The following is a 16,776-nucleotide window of genomic DNA, read 5'->3' on the forward strand; positions in this document are numbered from 1 at the left end:
GGTCTCAAACTCATGACCTCAAGTGCACACCACCATGCCTGGCTAATTTTTTTTGTATTTTTAGTAGAGATGGGGTTTCATCATGTTGGTCTGGCCGGTCTCAAACTCCTGACCTCAAATGATTTGCCTGCCTTGGCCTCTCAAAGTGCTGAGGTTACAGGCAGGAGCCACCATGCTCAGCCTCATCTGTTTTATTTTATTTTATTTTATTTTTAGGTATATAAACTATTTATTAACAGACAAGGCCTACAGACATTTCTTCTTGGACACACCCACAAGTGCGGCCATGGCGGCCAGTGGTCTTGGTGTGCTGGCCTGGGACACAAAGGCCCCAGAAGTGGCGCAGCCCTCTATGGGTCCGGATCGTCTTCAGTAGCTCCAGGTCTTCACGGAGCTTGTTGTCCAGACCATTGGCTAGGACCTGGCTATATTTTCCATCCTTTACATCCTTCTGTCTGTTCAATAACCAGTCTGGGATCTTGTACTGGCGTGGATTCCATATAATGGTGATCACACATTCTGCCTCATCCTTAGTGAGTTCTCCCGCCCTCTTGGTGAGGTCAATGTCTGCTTTTCTCAACACCACACGAGTGTATCTTCGGCCCACAGCCTTAATGGCAGTGATGGCAAAGGCGCTTTTCCTCTGCCCATCGACGTTGGTGTTGAGTACTCACAAAATATGCTGGAACTTTTCAGGGATCACTAGAGACATGGCGGCCACACAAGCGGCAGCGTGTAGGCCTCCTGCGGAAGAGCACCTCGTCTGTTTCTATTTGACTTCTTGATACATGCATATTACACCAGCACTCTACTTTTGGCTACTGACAAGGAAGGACTGGGACTGAAAAGAACAGAAACTAGAGATTGTCCTGTCTTCCCCTTCCTTCTATGGCATTATTTTCAGTGTAAGAGGTTGGTTACTACAGGGAAGTTAAACAGATTAGAAAGGATATGACAGGTTTCCTTGGTTGTTGGTGTTTCTTAGAATGCCATTGCCTTCTTGCTGCATTTGAAACAAGTTCAGGTTCGGATGGAAAGCATGGCCCTTGGGGTATGCCAGTGTCCTCTCTTTCTGGTCATAGAGTCAACACGACTACTCTGTACTGTTTTGAGTCTTGCTGAACTCTTGTGCATCACGGGTCCATCCACTGAAATTCTGTGCCAAGGGGACATTGGAAATGCTGTACATGAACAGGCAGACAAGAACATTCATGTTGCAACATCTCCTCTACTTGCACGAAGACTTATTGTCCCATGGACTTTACTTGTAATACAACACAAGTTCTATAATGAAATTATTAAGAAGTCCAAGATGGTGACAGCAGAGCATTAAGCCAAGCACAGGGCCCTTCTGAACACAGAACATTGTGTGAATGCACTAGGTCAGTGGGCCCCAACCTTTTTAGCATCAGGGACTGGTTTTGTGGAAGACAGTTTTTCTATGGACAATGGGGGAGAGGAGTGGCGGGGGGATGGTTTCAGAGTGAAACTTTTCCATCTCAGATCACCAGGCATTAGATTCTCATAAAGAGCATGCAACCTAGATCCTAGCATGCACAGTTCACAATAGGGTTTGTGTTCCTATGATAATCTAATAATATTGCTGATCTGACAGGAAGTGGAGCTCAGAGGTAATGCTTTCCTGCTGCCCACCTCCTGCAATGAGGCCTAGTTCCTTACAGGCCACAGTCTGTGGCCCTGGGGTTGGGGACCCCTGCACTAGCTTGCACACCTGTGAAGCTGCACCCGAATGGGATAATGACTAGTAGAGAAGTTTTTGTCATCTAGCTGTTATCAGATGATGTAAAGTCCTACTGCCTCTTGAAACATGTAATTCCAGTTACCCCAGCAGCCCAGCTATGTATGCAGCCTCAGCAATGGATACCCACCCACTTTATTTGTTGGCAGGTTTACTTGTTGTCTTATAATTAAACCCCATTATCTGAGGCAACTAGAGTGTGTTCAACAAAGCACTTTCTGGGCAGCCTGTGGGGCTCCTCAGACCTCTGGACTCTTCCATGCGTGGTGGGAATACCACCCTGCAGGACCTTTGCTCATCTGCCAGTATTGTGGTTTCCCCGGTCACCTCCGGAGGCATCCAAGCCTGTGTGTGTTGTTCAGGACCATGGGGCTGTGGAGTGATGAGTCGGTAACCAGGGCAAGGAGGCTGGTTTTCATGTTCTTTGTTTATTACCTCAGCTCCTCAGTTTGGCCTTAGTAATTTTGCTGTTCGCTTTGACAAATGTTCTCCTGCTATATTAACACATTTCCTTGCCTCCCTGTTACCTGTGACCACCCTAGAGCTTCTCCCTCCAACCCACCCTCTGCCCAGGCTACTTTCCCTAAATAACTGTTTTGATTATGCTGCTCTTCTCTAAAACATTCAGTGTGTTTCCATTGCCCACTATGTTTCATCCCATTTCCTCATCCTGGCGTTCAAGGCTCTCCACAGTTTGACTTCAGCCTACCTTCCCCTTTGTGTTTTCATTCTATCCATACGGGCAAGAGACTATTTGTATCTCTTTGCCTCTTTTGTGCCTCTGCTCTTTTTCCTTTCTCCCCCTCCTTTCACACTTACTTTCTACATTGGATTTATCACAAGTACATGGTGTTTATTGATGACTTTCCACTCTACAAAAACATATGTAACATATATTGCATATCTATCCTGTAGTCAACATCATGTAATAGGTGGGAGGGAAGTGTTTGAGTTAAACAATTTAGTACACAGGATTAAATACTGTTGTCCTGACGCGATGGCTCATGCCTGTACTCCCAGCACTTTGGGAGGACCAGCCTGGCCAACATGGTGAAACCCTGTCTCTACTAAAAATACAAAAAAATTAGCCAGGCATGGTGGCAGGTGCCTATAATGCCAGCTACTTGGGAGGCTGAGGCAGGAGAATCACTTGAACCCAAGAGGCGGAGGTTGCGGTGAGCCAAGATCATACCAGTGCACTGCAGCCCGGGTGACGGTGCGAGACTCCGTCTCAAAAAAAAAAAAATTGTTCACTTCTCTTACTTCCCCAGAAGATGATAACCAAAGCTGTTTTGTTGTGTAAAGTCTAGCTAGAATGCAAGTTATCAGAAAAGCAAATTAAAACAAGCTTTCATTTTCACCTATTAAATCAGGGTAGATTAAAATAATTCCACAGCCCAAGGTCACAGATAATAGAGAAATAGGAACCAGCCTCAAATTACTGGTAGGAATTATGAATTGTTACAGCTAAGGAAGGCATTTGAGAATTATGTTTTAAAAACCTTAAAAGTGTTTACAACTTTTGACCCTGGAATTCCACTTGAAAATATTCATTCTACAAAAAGCATCAAGGAATGTGCACAAATATTCTTCTACAAAGACATTTAAAACAGAAATTCAAATATCCAACAATGTGGAGCCAGTGCAATAATGGTATTGTTCTAAGTGCTAGGCAGCCATTAAAAATCATGTTTTAGGAAAAACTTCAACAACATGGAAAAATGCTTCTAATATGTAGGAAATAAAAAGCATGTTCCAAAATAATATACATAGTATGACCCCCATTTTATAAAAATATATACAAAAATGAAAAGGATATGCATCACAATGTTGACGTGATTCTTTCTAGGATTACAGTTATTTTCTGTTTTCTCCTTTGTATTTTCCACAATGAACAAGAATCTCTTTTATAATCATTGATGATAAAGCTCACCTTTTTGTAATCCCAGCCCTATTTAAGAAAAATATATGACTTGGCACCCTTGTTTTCAACTTGAGGTGGTTGGCCAGTTACCAATATTCATGAAATTTTCTCTTATTAAGTGCTATAGATTTTTAACGGCAACAAAGAGACATAAACATTGCTCTTCTGTGACTTACAAGTGAATGATGACACAGAAAGTACTGGAAAGAACCAATGACCTCTGAAGAAATAAACATATTCAAATAGCAAATATTTAGTCCTGAGCACTATATCAGATTAAATTTATTTGGTTTTTACCTTTCTTTAATACATAAATCTCAATGCCTGGCACATAATATACATTCAAATCAGTGTTTGTTGAATGAAGAAATCAATGTGTGGGCAGTTGAATGATGAAAAGTGGAAGTTCTGAGGCCACTGGAGGGAGGTGTATTTACCTGATCTACAAAAGCTCCATGACCAGTGAGACTGGGGTTCCGAGACCAATGTTGTTGTAGTCATTATATAAATTCATTGGTTGTGGCCGGGTGTGGTGGCTCACGCCTGTAATCCCAGCACTTTGGTAGGCCGAGGCAGGCAAATCATTTAAGGTCAGGAGTTTGAGATCAGCCTGACCAACATGATGAAATCCTGACTCTACTAAAAATACAAAAAAAAAATTAGCCAGGCATGGTGGTGCATGCCTATAGTCCCAGCTACTTGGGAGGCTGAGGCAGGAGAATTGCTTGAACCTGAGGCAGGAGAATTGCTTGAAACTGCAGTGAGCTAAGACTGCGCCACTGCACTCCAGGCTGAGTGACAGAGCGAGACTGTCTCAAAAAAAAAAATCATTGGTTGTAAAACCTCACCATTTGCCCCTCCCAACCCATCTCAGCTCTTGCAGAGCTTTCTACCTCAGAAAGGCAAAGGAAAGTTTCCTTCAAACAGACATTACTGGAATCATCATCGTCACCATTTATTGAATGTTTCCTGTGTGCCAGACACCATAAGAAGGACTTTATGTGCATGGTTTTATTTAATCCTCATGACAACCCTGTGAAGCAGGCATGTTATCTCCACTGTGACGAGGGAACTGAAACACAGACATTTAAGTGATTTGTCCAGTGTCATGTAACTAGCAAGGAGCCTAGCCAAACTCTAAGCCAGTTCTGGGTGACTCCAAACACTGTGGGATTAGTCACCATGCTACAAACCTCCTTTCTGGAGTCAGGAGACAAATTTTCAGTGGTGATTAACATGCCAGATGGACATATTTTTTTTCCTATTTTCTTTTTCTTGGTGTTATCTTTAATTTTAGCTATTCTGGTGAGTGTTCAGTGCCAGTTCATGGTAGTTTTTATTTGCATCTCACTACTAATAGACTTACTGACCAATTGGATATCCTCTTCCTTTGTGAAGTGCTTGTTCAAGTTGCTTGCTAATTTTTCCACTGATTTTTTTTTCTCTTACTGAGTAACAGGAATTCTGAATAAATATCCTGGTAACAGTCTTGGTTTTGTGTTGCAAATATCTTCTATTCCTCGGCTTGTCTTTTTACTCTCTTCATTTTCTCCTTTCTTTCTTTCAAAAACTTCTTGGGGAAAATGGCAATTACATATTCAGAGGCAGAAAAAGGGGGGAAATGTCAATTACACATTTAGAGACAGAAAACAAGGTATCGCTATCCTCCTTCATCATGATTTGGCTTCAACAGCTGTCACTAACGTACAATCTTATTTCATCTAATCCTCACCTACTTCTATTTCTCTCTCCACCTAATAGATTATTTAGAAGTAAATCTCGAGCATCATAATATTTCATCCATAAAGATCTAAGTATATGCCCCTAATAAATAAGAGCTCCTTTAAAAAACATACAACCACAATTTCATTATCACACCTAAAAGAGTTTAGTAATCAAAGATTTCTTAATTCATAAAATATTCAACAAGTGTTTAAATTTTTCCAATTGTCTCAAATTTTATTCTTTTACATTTTGCTAGTTTGAACAGAATCCAAATAAGGCCCAGACTCTGTAATTGGTTGATGGAGCTCTTCATACTCTTCCAATCTACAGATTTCCTCCTATTTCTTTTTTCTGTCCTGCCATTTAGTAAAACAGCTCATTTGTCAGTGAAATTTCCAATAGTCTGGCTTTTGATCATTGTGTCACCATGTGTCATTTAACCTATTTCTCTGTTTCTGTATTTTCTACAAATTGTTAGGGTTGATCAGACTCAGGTTCAATTTTTTGGCACGAAGGCTTCCTCGGTGGTATTTCACCCTTCCATCTGGAAGCACAGAACTTATGCCTGGTTGCTTCCCTTTTGTGACATTAGCAGACACTGATGACCACTGCCCTTTATTTCATTAGGGGCAGACACCCAATTACAAACCACACATTTTGGTCACTCGCTGATATTATACGACTTCATTGGATCCTACTGTTTTACTTTAAAATGTGATCTGGAGGCTGAGTCTGGAGAGAACTGCTTGAGCCCAGGAGTTAGAGGCGAGCCTAGGGGAACGTAAGACCTTATCTCTAAAAAATAAATCCATAAATTAGAAAGTAAAAAATCTGGGTGATTTGAAATTAACAAATGGAATGGAAATAGAGAGGCTTCTATTTCAGTTAAAGTTTGTGATCCGAACTGAACGACCAGGCCAGTAAACAGTGTCAAGGGATGTGTCATGGTTCTCTAAAGGTCACATCCAGCATGGGGCTTAAGACTGGTAAGCAGGAACAGTATGGCCTTTAGATGTTCAAGGAAATGTGAAGAGTGTTGGTATAGATTTTGTAAAAGTGTTCTAAACCCAAAATGTGTTAACTCCTGCTGAAAGAACAACTTTGCCCAAGTACCATTTTGGAATAAATCATGGGCTTAAAGGGGTTTCTCCAAGTTCTCAATCCTGAATGAGAGAAAAACAAAGCAGCCTCTTGAACCCAGTTAAAACTCACTGTTACCTTCCTAGGTCAGACAACAACAATAACAACAAAAACTCAGGAGGTTATATGCTTACAGGTTACCAGTTGTACTCTCTGTCTGGGCATGTGAATCGTGGCAGACATGCAGCAGCCTTTACTGTTAGATGGAATAAAACACAAGAGACTGCTGCTGAATAAGAATTTTCTTCTTGGAGATTCAACATTCAACATTTCAAATATAAGTCATTTGTTTGATCAACAGACAGGATGAGACAAGGCTGTTCTAGAGGAGGCAAAGCCCTTTGAATACAGAGAGGATGAAAAGAACAGTAGGTAACTGACAAGAGTTTGGTTTTGCACGTTGGAAGCACCTTTGTGCGCTAGACACATGCTGCATTGCTGTAGCAGCAAAATAGCAGAATAAAAGGTGCTAGCTTGAAAGGGTTCTATTTACAAAGATGCTTAAAAAAAGGCAAAGCCTTCACTATGGTTAGATTTTTAGTTTTATTAATGGTCGCGGAAGCTAAACAGCATTCAAAAACAACTCTAAATTAGGAGGGCTAAAAACCAGAAAGTAGGACCAAGAACAAATTTTTTTAAATCTAGAGACTCAAATTGCAATTTTAATATAATACAACCCCTCACTCCCTCTAATTCTCTATGGTCATAAAAATAATCCAATTAACCAGTATTACAGGAATTAAATCCTACAAAGAGACTAAGTATGTCACGTTTACAGCTATATCCACAGTATCTAACCCAATCCCTAGTACATAGTAGGTGTTCAACAAAAAGTGTGTTGCATTAACAAATAAGTCCTAAAAGTATTAAAACCAAAAGTTCCCATTGTGAACTAAAACTGTACAATGCTAAGTTGAATCTCGACAAGCTGTCATCTCAAAAATCCTGTCGAAGCTCCTTAATAAAAGTGTTGGGTTGATGCACTCCATGTCTAGAAAGTTGTAAAACAACTGGAGAAGGTCCAGAGACAAACCTGACTTGCTCCAGCTTACAGAGAATGACAGCCAGACTTCGTGTTTGCATTCTTGTCTCTGCCTTTTGGTGAGCCATTTCCATTCTAACAAAATCTTCTCATTTTTAATTTACTCTGATATTTATAAGTCTAATGCCTTAATATCATACCACACCACTCTGGCTTTCGAGGTGCCCTGGACACACACTTTTCTGATTTACCTTTATACAGATTATACGCAAACTGGCCAGAAATTATTCAACATGAATCTCTCAGGTAAGAATTGTGGTCTCACTTCTCTCTCCAGAAACAGCCTTCTTCACAGACTCATTTAAAACCAGCTCCCTCCACCCCCATCTTCTGTCAGCTTGTCCAGACATGGGGTACATCATTAGGCCAGGTTTTCCAGTTACTCCATTGCTTGCAAAGCAATCATTTATAGGCGTTTGGTGTTTTGCCTGACATCTGTTTGATTCTGGAACTCTAGCCTTTGTCTCAATGAATCACTTGTCGGTGAAAGTTGTGGCATTGTAGGCTGGATTTCACACTTTCAGGAGGGGTTTGCCTGTGATGGAAGTGATCTTAGGCTTTTTGAAACAACCAGTTCCCTTCACCTCCCCTTATTTCCTGAAGGAACAGGAAAATGAGAGAGTTTGGGGAACCTGGTGCTTACTCAAGGCTTATTTTGATTTGTTCCCATGGGCCTGAGCCTGGCTAGCATCTCTGGGGACCACATCGCCAACTCACTTCCATGATTGAAATGTTGCTGCTAGGAAAAAAAAAAAAAAAAAAAACAGTCTGAAACATTCACGTAGGATTTTTTGAGAGATCAGATAAAAGGAAGAGATTTTTGAAAAAGAAAGAAGGAAGGAAAGAGGGAATTCACCATTATCTGGTAGTTTGCAGAAGATCGTTTTTAAAAGTGTGGTGGAAAGGCTGTACCACGTTGGTCTATGTCTAGCTGGAGCAGTGGGGATAAGGAGTTGGACTGGATTATAGACCTGGCTGAGCCTAGCAAGGCATTACATCTAGAAACCACTTTCTTTATTCTGCAAACAGGGTACAAGTGACTTTCAAGATCTATATGGTAAGTGAAGTTTCTTTGAAAGCCACCAGGCCCACACTACTCCCTTGTAGAAAGTGATTATTCATCTAGAATGCCCTGTGGAAATTCCTGTTTGCAGTCAGGACTTCAGAAGTAGAGCAAGAAAGGGAAGGGGCAGGGTAAGCCTAAGAACACTGTAGGTGGCCTTTTTAAACCAGGAGCCAGTGAATACAATATGCTTCAAGGAGCAGAGATGGAATGTGAGATGAGATTATAGAGAAAAATCTGATAGAAAAATCACGGGCTTTTAATTTCTCTTTGTTTTGTAAGGAAAGGAGGATGCTAGACAAGGCATATTGGAGAGATTCTTCTTTGTGACTTTTAACTTCTTTGCCTTGGTTTCACAGTAAGTCACATTATGGAGAAGTTGTCACAGATGAACCCCCAGAAAGGGAAGTCAGAATTTCCAGATCCAATGAGACAGTAGGTGGAAGAAAAGTTTTTCATTTAAAGTTTTAATTCAAAGAGAATAGGAAAGGGGTGGGTAAACTGATAGCCCATCTGAGCTTCTAAGTCTTACAAGGGATCCTTTTCATGTTACTAAATTAGTACAAGGGGGTGTGGGGTAGGGTGCCAAACCTTGGGCTCATCAGTCACTTCATGCATCTGAGTTGAAAAACACTTAACCCTGACATGCAAATCATTTAATCATGCTGATTCACTGGTACCAAAAGCTGTGAGCCCTTGGGAGGCAGGACTTCCCAACATGATGTGGTAATGCATTTTACAGCATTAACTTCAGATCTCCAGGAGCCAGGCTGGGGAACAAGGGAACGCAGGGACTCTACATTCTAAAGTTTCTGCATAACAAAGACAGACCCTCCCTTCCAAATGCATTGAAAATGAGGGATCCCAAAGGGCAACTCCCACTTCCAGCCCCACCACCCCACATACCTTTTCATTTCTGTTTGCACCATTAGGTCAGGGGGTTAATGAAAATGCACTCTAAAGTTATAAAGAGGATGAAGCCAGGCACAAATATTAGATTTCCATTCAAGTCTGAATATGCAATCTGGACATGAAGAAAACCCCATTTGCTTCAAAATCTTACAGTTCTGTTCACATTTACTTGAATAGGCCTGAGATGCTTAGGAAGTTGATAACTGCTAATTGCCTACTCCAGAAATAAACCTAGGAATGAAGGTTAGATCCCAGCTTAGAAGTGAAATGTTGTAAGCTCTCTGTATAGTCAAATACTAAGTGTTGATAATGTTACATTTGGGACCAAGCAAAAGCTGGGATTTAAATTTTTCATCTTTGATTATGTATTTTTTTCTTTTTCTCTCTTCTTCCATCCATCTACCACTTGATTTTTCTTTCTCCCTTTTTTTATACTTTCATCCTTAAGGACGGACCTGTAAATGGATAGTATTTCCTCTCGAGTCACTCAAAAATATTTCTTAACAGCATCAATCACCAATGAACGAAATAATTCATTGCACCAAACTGTGCCACTCAAGTTAATTTTATAGCAGATATTATAAAATAATCCTTTGATTGAAGGATGGTGCTTTATAATAATATCTTGAGTCTGTTCACACACTCTGAAGGAGCAGCTTCAATGAGAGTAAATTGCTGTCGAAGACAAACCAGCTGGAAAAGATACTTGGTTTTTTTTTTTTCCTTTTAAGGTTTTCACAATGGCTTCAAAGGAAATGCGAATTAATCATTTGTTTTGACCCAAGAGCAGCAGAACTTATTTTGGAGACAAACAGGCAACACAAATGTAAACAGAAATCTGGGACTCCCAAATGCTAAAGCTGAAAGGAGTTACTCTGAAAACATAAATTCTACTCAGCGTTTATTTTTCGAAGATAGTGGAAATCATAGAAATCATGAACAATACACGTTGTTCTTGCCTGGCAAATGTCCACATGAATCTGTTAGCCTCTAAGTACAGGTACAGTATTTTGTAATAGAAAGATAGGGCAATATGGCAGTTAATTAGCAACCAATACTGTCGACTACGGTGGATACAAAGTTTTATCGTATAAATTAATTGCCATTACAAAAAGGCAACTGCTTTAGCTAAGAAGGTACAAAAACTGGAAACGTCCATAAATATAACAAGAAGCTAAGTGAAGAAATACATAACAGACTGTTTTTCCTATATAATATTTGAATACGCAAACCAAGACACCTGTGGCACTTTACACGAAAGTAGGAATAGGACTCCCTCCCCTACCCATCCTACCCCACCACCCACCCCACCCACCCCACCCGTTCAGGCCCCACCCCGCCCCCACGTGGATTTCCAAAACATGGTAAATTCTAGGGTTACAAGGACAGGATGCTGCAGGGAAGCAGCAAGACGGCGAGCTCCGACCTGCTAGACAAAGAGGGAGCCTTATTGACAGTTGTAAAGCATTAGGCGTCAGACAGAAACTTGTCAAAAACAGCTGTTGTTGGGTACTGATTGATAATGTTTTCATTCTGACGGCTGAGACGCTGCAGACAGTCGTGGGTCTGAGAGAAGCCCATCACTGGCGCACACATGAACACACACACACACAGACCACGGGAAGTCATTTAACAGATGGCTTAGGAGCACTCAGCCACGGTGTCTTAAAAAGACAACATTCTACATTTAATGAACTTGCAGGGAAAGCAAGGCCTAATAATCATTTATTTCTCATAGAAGATGAGCACAAGAGGACAAAATAAAAACAGGAATTGTGTAACTGGTCATCAGAATAAAAGTTTTGTGCTGCTCACGGATTACACAGTGTTAAAAATATTCAAGGATGCTGTAGACAAAACTGTGTATTAATCACTAAGGGTCCTTCCTGATTCATGACATTACAAAAAAGAAGCTTAAAGAAGTGTTTGATGTTTCCAAGGTAATGATTTCATTACAATCTACTCACAAGATTAAACCACAAAAACTATATTTAAATGACATTAAGGGTCTGAAGTCTATCTTCTGGAGAATTACCAGGTATTACGTCATTCTGTAATATAGTGTGAGTCTGTAGTATTTGGATATCAGTCTATGTTACCTAAAAATTACAAACAGATTTTTATCACTCAGGTGTAGGGAGCAGTTTTTTATCACTTGGTCACTTAGTATTTTAAGTGGTCAAAAGTCTACAAAGTATGCCAAAGAATATTTCATCTATGAACCTCAATATGCATAGATTTTTTTCCTGATTTAAAAAAGATCAAAGGTGCTAAACCTTAGCAAAACTGTACATTTATCCCTATGCAATTTTGTCATTTAAATTAAATGGCGGGGGGGGGGGGGGGCGGAAACTAGTTCCAAAGACTGAATCTGAGTTCTAATATTATTTATTTGCTGCAGCCCCAGCACACTTTTAAGGGCACAGTGAAACCCCTGAAAATAGAGGTTTATAATAGAAATACTGATAAACCTTTAACTACTAGAGGAAGGCATTAACAGACTCCAGTAAACTATAGTAGCACATAATGAATGAATATATAGATAATTCTTTCTTTGTTATCTTTGTCAAATCCATGCCAGCTTAAACCCTAACCAGTATAAATTATGCTTTTTCTGGCTGTTTTTAAAATTTGTATCTATTATTTTAAAAATTATTTTTCTCTATTTTAATCAAACACTTGCAGTTTTTTAAAAAAGATACCTATGTTACATTGCAGCTTGACTTTATGCAGGCTAATCTTTCCATTAAAAAATATTTGAAGACTCGACTCAATCCAATACAGTCCGTGATGCATGCATTGTACCTACATTTCCTCCAACTGCTCTCAGAAACTGAAACAATGTCTTTGCTCCTAAAAGAGAGGAGTGAGACTTCAGATGTAATCAAGAAAACATTATGCAACTTATCTCTAAGCTCTTCAGAGCCAATTTTACTGTGGCAGGATATTTCTTCCTGATAAGGTGATTAATTAAAATTTTTGGTGCTCACTTTTCTCTCATAGTCTATAAGCTCAGTATACCAAAAAAAAAAAAAAAAAAAAAAAAAAAAACAATAAAAATAAGATAAAATAAAATAAAACAACCCCCCCCCCAACCAAGAGATCTTAAAAATAATATACATATTTTGTGGCGTTCCAGTCACATAATACTCCACTCCCAACCCCAGGGAAAATGATCACGGTCTTGTGAGTCTTTCTGAGTCCTTCAAAAGGGATTTGATTTCCATAAGCCATGAATTCCATCCGTTTTAACACAGAGTATAGAAGAGATGCTTAGAACAACAGAAGGAAGAGACATGCGGTGAAGATAATTAGTGGTAAACAGAGAATAAATTCTCTCTCAGTAGTGTGTACTTGACGTTAATGCCGATGATAATTCATCTGATCTACAGAATATTCACTTTAATAGAGAGATGAGAGTCTGAAAAAACCAGAGAAAAATAGATACTGAAGCCATTATAGTCTTGATACCAAAATAAAATTAAAATGAGAAACTAACATGATAGGTTCAACGCCTTTGGGGAGCCCGTTTTCTTTGCCAGATTTCACATTCTTATAGCGTCATGGTCTTTTTCTTCTAACAAATTTATCAGCTGAGAGAAGCTGTCTTTCAGTGCATCCATGTCGTCCAGTGAGCAGGGCTGTAGAATCCAGCGTTTTCCACGTGCAAGTGGTTCAAGTTCAAAATATTTTTTGATCTTAAGGGGAAAAAAAATCAAGACGAATAGGTTATTAATTATATCAGAAACTTTCTCATATCAAAATTCTGAGGGATAAAGTAGGAGGATTTCAAGGCGGAATTTCTACGAACTGTGATGCCTATGACTTTGCAATGTGGATGCCAGTCTGCAGCTGTTGTTATAATGTGGGTTAAATATTGTGACCTGGGAGTGTTTTCTTTAGGGGTGAATGACCTGCGTGCAACTCACCATTCTACCCATACATTTAGCAGCATGGGAGGTCTGATGAAGTTGGAGAAAAAATTATTTGCACTATGGCACCAAGCAAAATACACTGCAGACACCAAAAGATTCCATTTAAATAAAATATAACAACTAGCAGAGTAGCTTTCACTATCTCATCGTGCTGACTTACTAAATTGGTGACAACTTACAGTATGTACTATATTGATTACTCAAGACTCAATTATTTTGACCATCAAGCACATAATACAACAAAAATCTAATTTAAATAATCTTTTTCTCTTTCTCTCTTGAATTTCTCATATCTGTTTCTGAGATATGACAGAGTGTTTTCTAGGAAAGAGGATAGAAACTGAGTGTATGTGTGTGTGTATATACAAACTTGCATAAATTTACATATATGCATAAAATCTTCTAGCTTTTTTTTTTTCAGTCCTGAATTTTCTGGGAGGGAAAAAGCAAAAGCTTATAACAGGTGTGTGCTGAAAAACCTGTTCAATTAATAACCAGTCACAAGTTACTTTTACTGTATTGGCCAGCATATTGACTAATGGCATCTAGTATTACCAATTCCTGGCTGCAAATAAATAGCAAATTATTATGGCTTCTAGAAGTATTGATGATCTCTGAAATGGTATCATAAAACACAAAGTTCAGGAAGCTCCCCACTTACACACACTATAATATCATACAAAAATAGAATGTTATATTTATTGCCCAGCAAGCTTTTACATAACATCAAATACAGTCAGTAGCAACCTCAAAAGAGACATTGTTCAAAGATGTTCTTGGTCAACAAATTTCATTAAATCTCATGTGTCATGAAAACTTCTAGTGTCTTATCTTAGTCAATACTTGACTTAGGAAAAAAACGTATCTCCACTTTAAATGCCATTCTTAAATATGGTTTTATTTTGCCAGTGGCACTGCAGACTACTGTTTGTTGACAGTAGAGATACACCATCCAAATTGGTATTCATATGTTTGACATTTTTTCATATTAAGCCAGAAGATATTTTATATATCTATATAAGAAATACTGAGCTGTTATGCTAATTTAGGAACCAGAAATATGCTAACATTTTGTTTCAAGTGTGTCCAAAAAGTCTTCCTATCAATGTCTGCAAGTTCATAATAAACACTAATTTTAAGAAAAGCCTGTGAGAATTAAAAGATCCTCATTAATTCTGATTCTGAAGAGTAATGAAAATCTCATTTGCAGATCAGAAAATGGGTACCCAACTTCAGAACAATTTTTTGCCCAAGGTATTTTATAAATCATGTTAAGATGATTCTTTGTTTTGTTTTTGGGTGTTTTTTTATTTTGAGACAGGGTCTCACTCTGTCACCCAGGCTGGAGTGCAATGGTACAAACACAGCTCACTGCAGCCTTGACCTCCCAGGCTTGGGTGATCCTCCCGCCTTAGCCTCCCAAGTAGCTGGGACCATAGGTGCACGTCACAGAACCTGGCTAATTTTTAAAAAACGTTTTGTAAAGATAGTGTCTAACCATGTTGCCTAGGGTGGTCTTGAACCCCTAAGCTCAGGGGCTTCTGCCACCTCAGCCTCCAAAAGTGTTGGGATCACAGGCATGAGCCTCCAAAAGTGTTGGGATTCTTGCTTACTGAAAACACAAACTCCATTCTTTTAGTTTGTTTTCTTTAAGGCACCGAAAACAACTGACATCTAAGAGAATCTAAAATTCCTAGTGCAAACAGTATCGGGGACCAACCCCATCCAGCAGAGGGAAGAACTGGAAGTTAGCTGAGCAGAGCGCCATTGGCCAAGAAGCCAGGAAAAGAGCAGGCAGGAGAGACTGGCAGGGAATGCTGGCTAAGTCCACCCCTCGAAGGAGGAGGGGCTGCTCCAAAGAGTTGAAAATCAGAGATGTTGGTCTTGTTGCTTCTGCCACAAAGTAAGGCTTCAGATTGTATCACTGGGCTCAGAAATTGGGACCCCTGTAGTTATGATGCAGTCTAGTACTTGATCAGTAATGCTTCCCATCGGATAAAGTATGCAACATCCAAAATCTAGTGCATGAAGGAAGTTGTACCCTTGTTACATTTTATAAACCCAAATCCAAAAGGACAGCATTTTAAGTATTGCTAACGACTGAGAAGAGGGCCGGTCACAAGAAATTCAATAATATTAAAATAATTAATAATAATAACAGAAAGGGCATCTCACTAACAATACTTCCTCTGAGTGGTTAATTTAAAAATCATACAGAATTTATCCCAGTAGCATATTTACAGCTAATTTGAAAACAATGTTGGGTTAAAATAATCACAAAGTATATCAGTAAATATGTGACATTTTACAACACCTACAAGACACAGAACAGTGAAGTTTAGCTACCCATTAAAGGTTGGTTTCTAGGCAACTGAAAATATAGTCTATCACACAGGCACACATGGAAGATAATACAGATGTCTGAAGGTAGGCATGCTTCAGAAGTTGTTCCTGCTGAATACTAAACATGAGAAGGAAGTGGAGATTACAATGACAGAGTGGTCACCAGATAAAGGGGCCTAGTGGTGTTAAGCTGACAAATATGGCTGGGTAACTCGAGATTCTCAGATCCATAACCTAAGCGGGTATCTAACCCTGACATATTCACCCCACTGGTATCCACAGGCTTCCACACAACTCTACATTTATGATACCAATTTGTAAACAAGTTTTGTCATTTCACTAATATTCAAGTACAGAAAGTGACTGCTGCTAGAACATTTATTAGCTTTTCATTACTCGGAGTTTCATGTTTCTAAAAACAAAGACCACAGTCAGAGAGGACTTTATGCTCTAATTCTCACTCCTTTTTTTAGGATAATATTTTATTTTGAGACAGAGTTTTATTCTTGTTGCTCAGGCTGGAGTGCAATGGCACAGTCTTGGCTTACTGCAACCTCCACCTCCCAGGTTCAAGTGATTCTCCTGTCACAGCCTCCCAAGTAGCTGGGATTACACGTACCTGCCACTATGCCTGGCTAATTTTTTTATTTTCAGTAGAGATGCAGTTTTACCATGTTGGTCAGGCTGGTCTCGAACTCCTGACCTCAGGCAATCTGTTCACCTTGGCCTCCCAAAGTGCTAGGATTACAGGCATGAGCCACCCCACCTGGCCTAGGATAACATTTTTATTTTGTTTTCTTATATCAATCTAAACTTCAAATTTTACTTTCCATGTATTATTACAGTAACAATTACAGTCACGTTTGAATTGTTCACTATTGCTTTTTTGTCTGTTTATATGTTGATGTATGATTTTTAAAGAATAGTGTTTAA

At 39.4% G+C, this 16,776-nt stretch overlaps 1 protein-coding gene and 1 pseudogene across 4 annotated transcripts in view; both read right to left on the reverse strand.

Annotated features, from left to right (window-relative positions):
* Window positions 1-232: 232 nt before the first annotated feature.
* On the reverse strand, window positions 233-712 carry LOC105715291 (small ribosomal subunit protein uS13-like; annotated as a pseudogene).
* Window positions 713-10,449: 9,737 nt separating this feature from the next.
* The window catches only part of ARL15 (ADP ribosylation factor like GTPase 15), a 433,767-nt gene continuing 427,440 nt past the window's right edge, over window positions 10,450-16,776 (reverse strand). For 3 of the 4 annotated variants that reach the window (XM_012449572.3, XM_012449573.3, XM_064375971.1), the window contains one exon: window positions 11,220-13,263. In XM_012449572.3, coding sequence (XP_012304995.1) covers window positions 13,111-13,263 — 153 coding nt within the window. In that variant the 3' untranslated portion in view covers window positions 11,220-13,110. Of the gene's footprint in view, window positions 13,264-16,776 lie in introns of all 4 variants that reach the window. The other variant, XM_012449574.3, reaches the window with a different exon arrangement.

The sequence above is a fragment of the Aotus nancymaae genome, unplaced genomic scaffold (assembly GCF_030222135.1).
Source record: "Aotus nancymaae isolate 86718 unplaced genomic scaffold, 86718_ANA_hifiasm-v0.15.2.pri h1tg000014l, whole genome shotgun sequence".
Taxonomy (NCBI): domain Eukaryota; kingdom Metazoa; phylum Chordata; class Mammalia; order Primates; family Aotidae; genus Aotus; species Aotus nancymaae.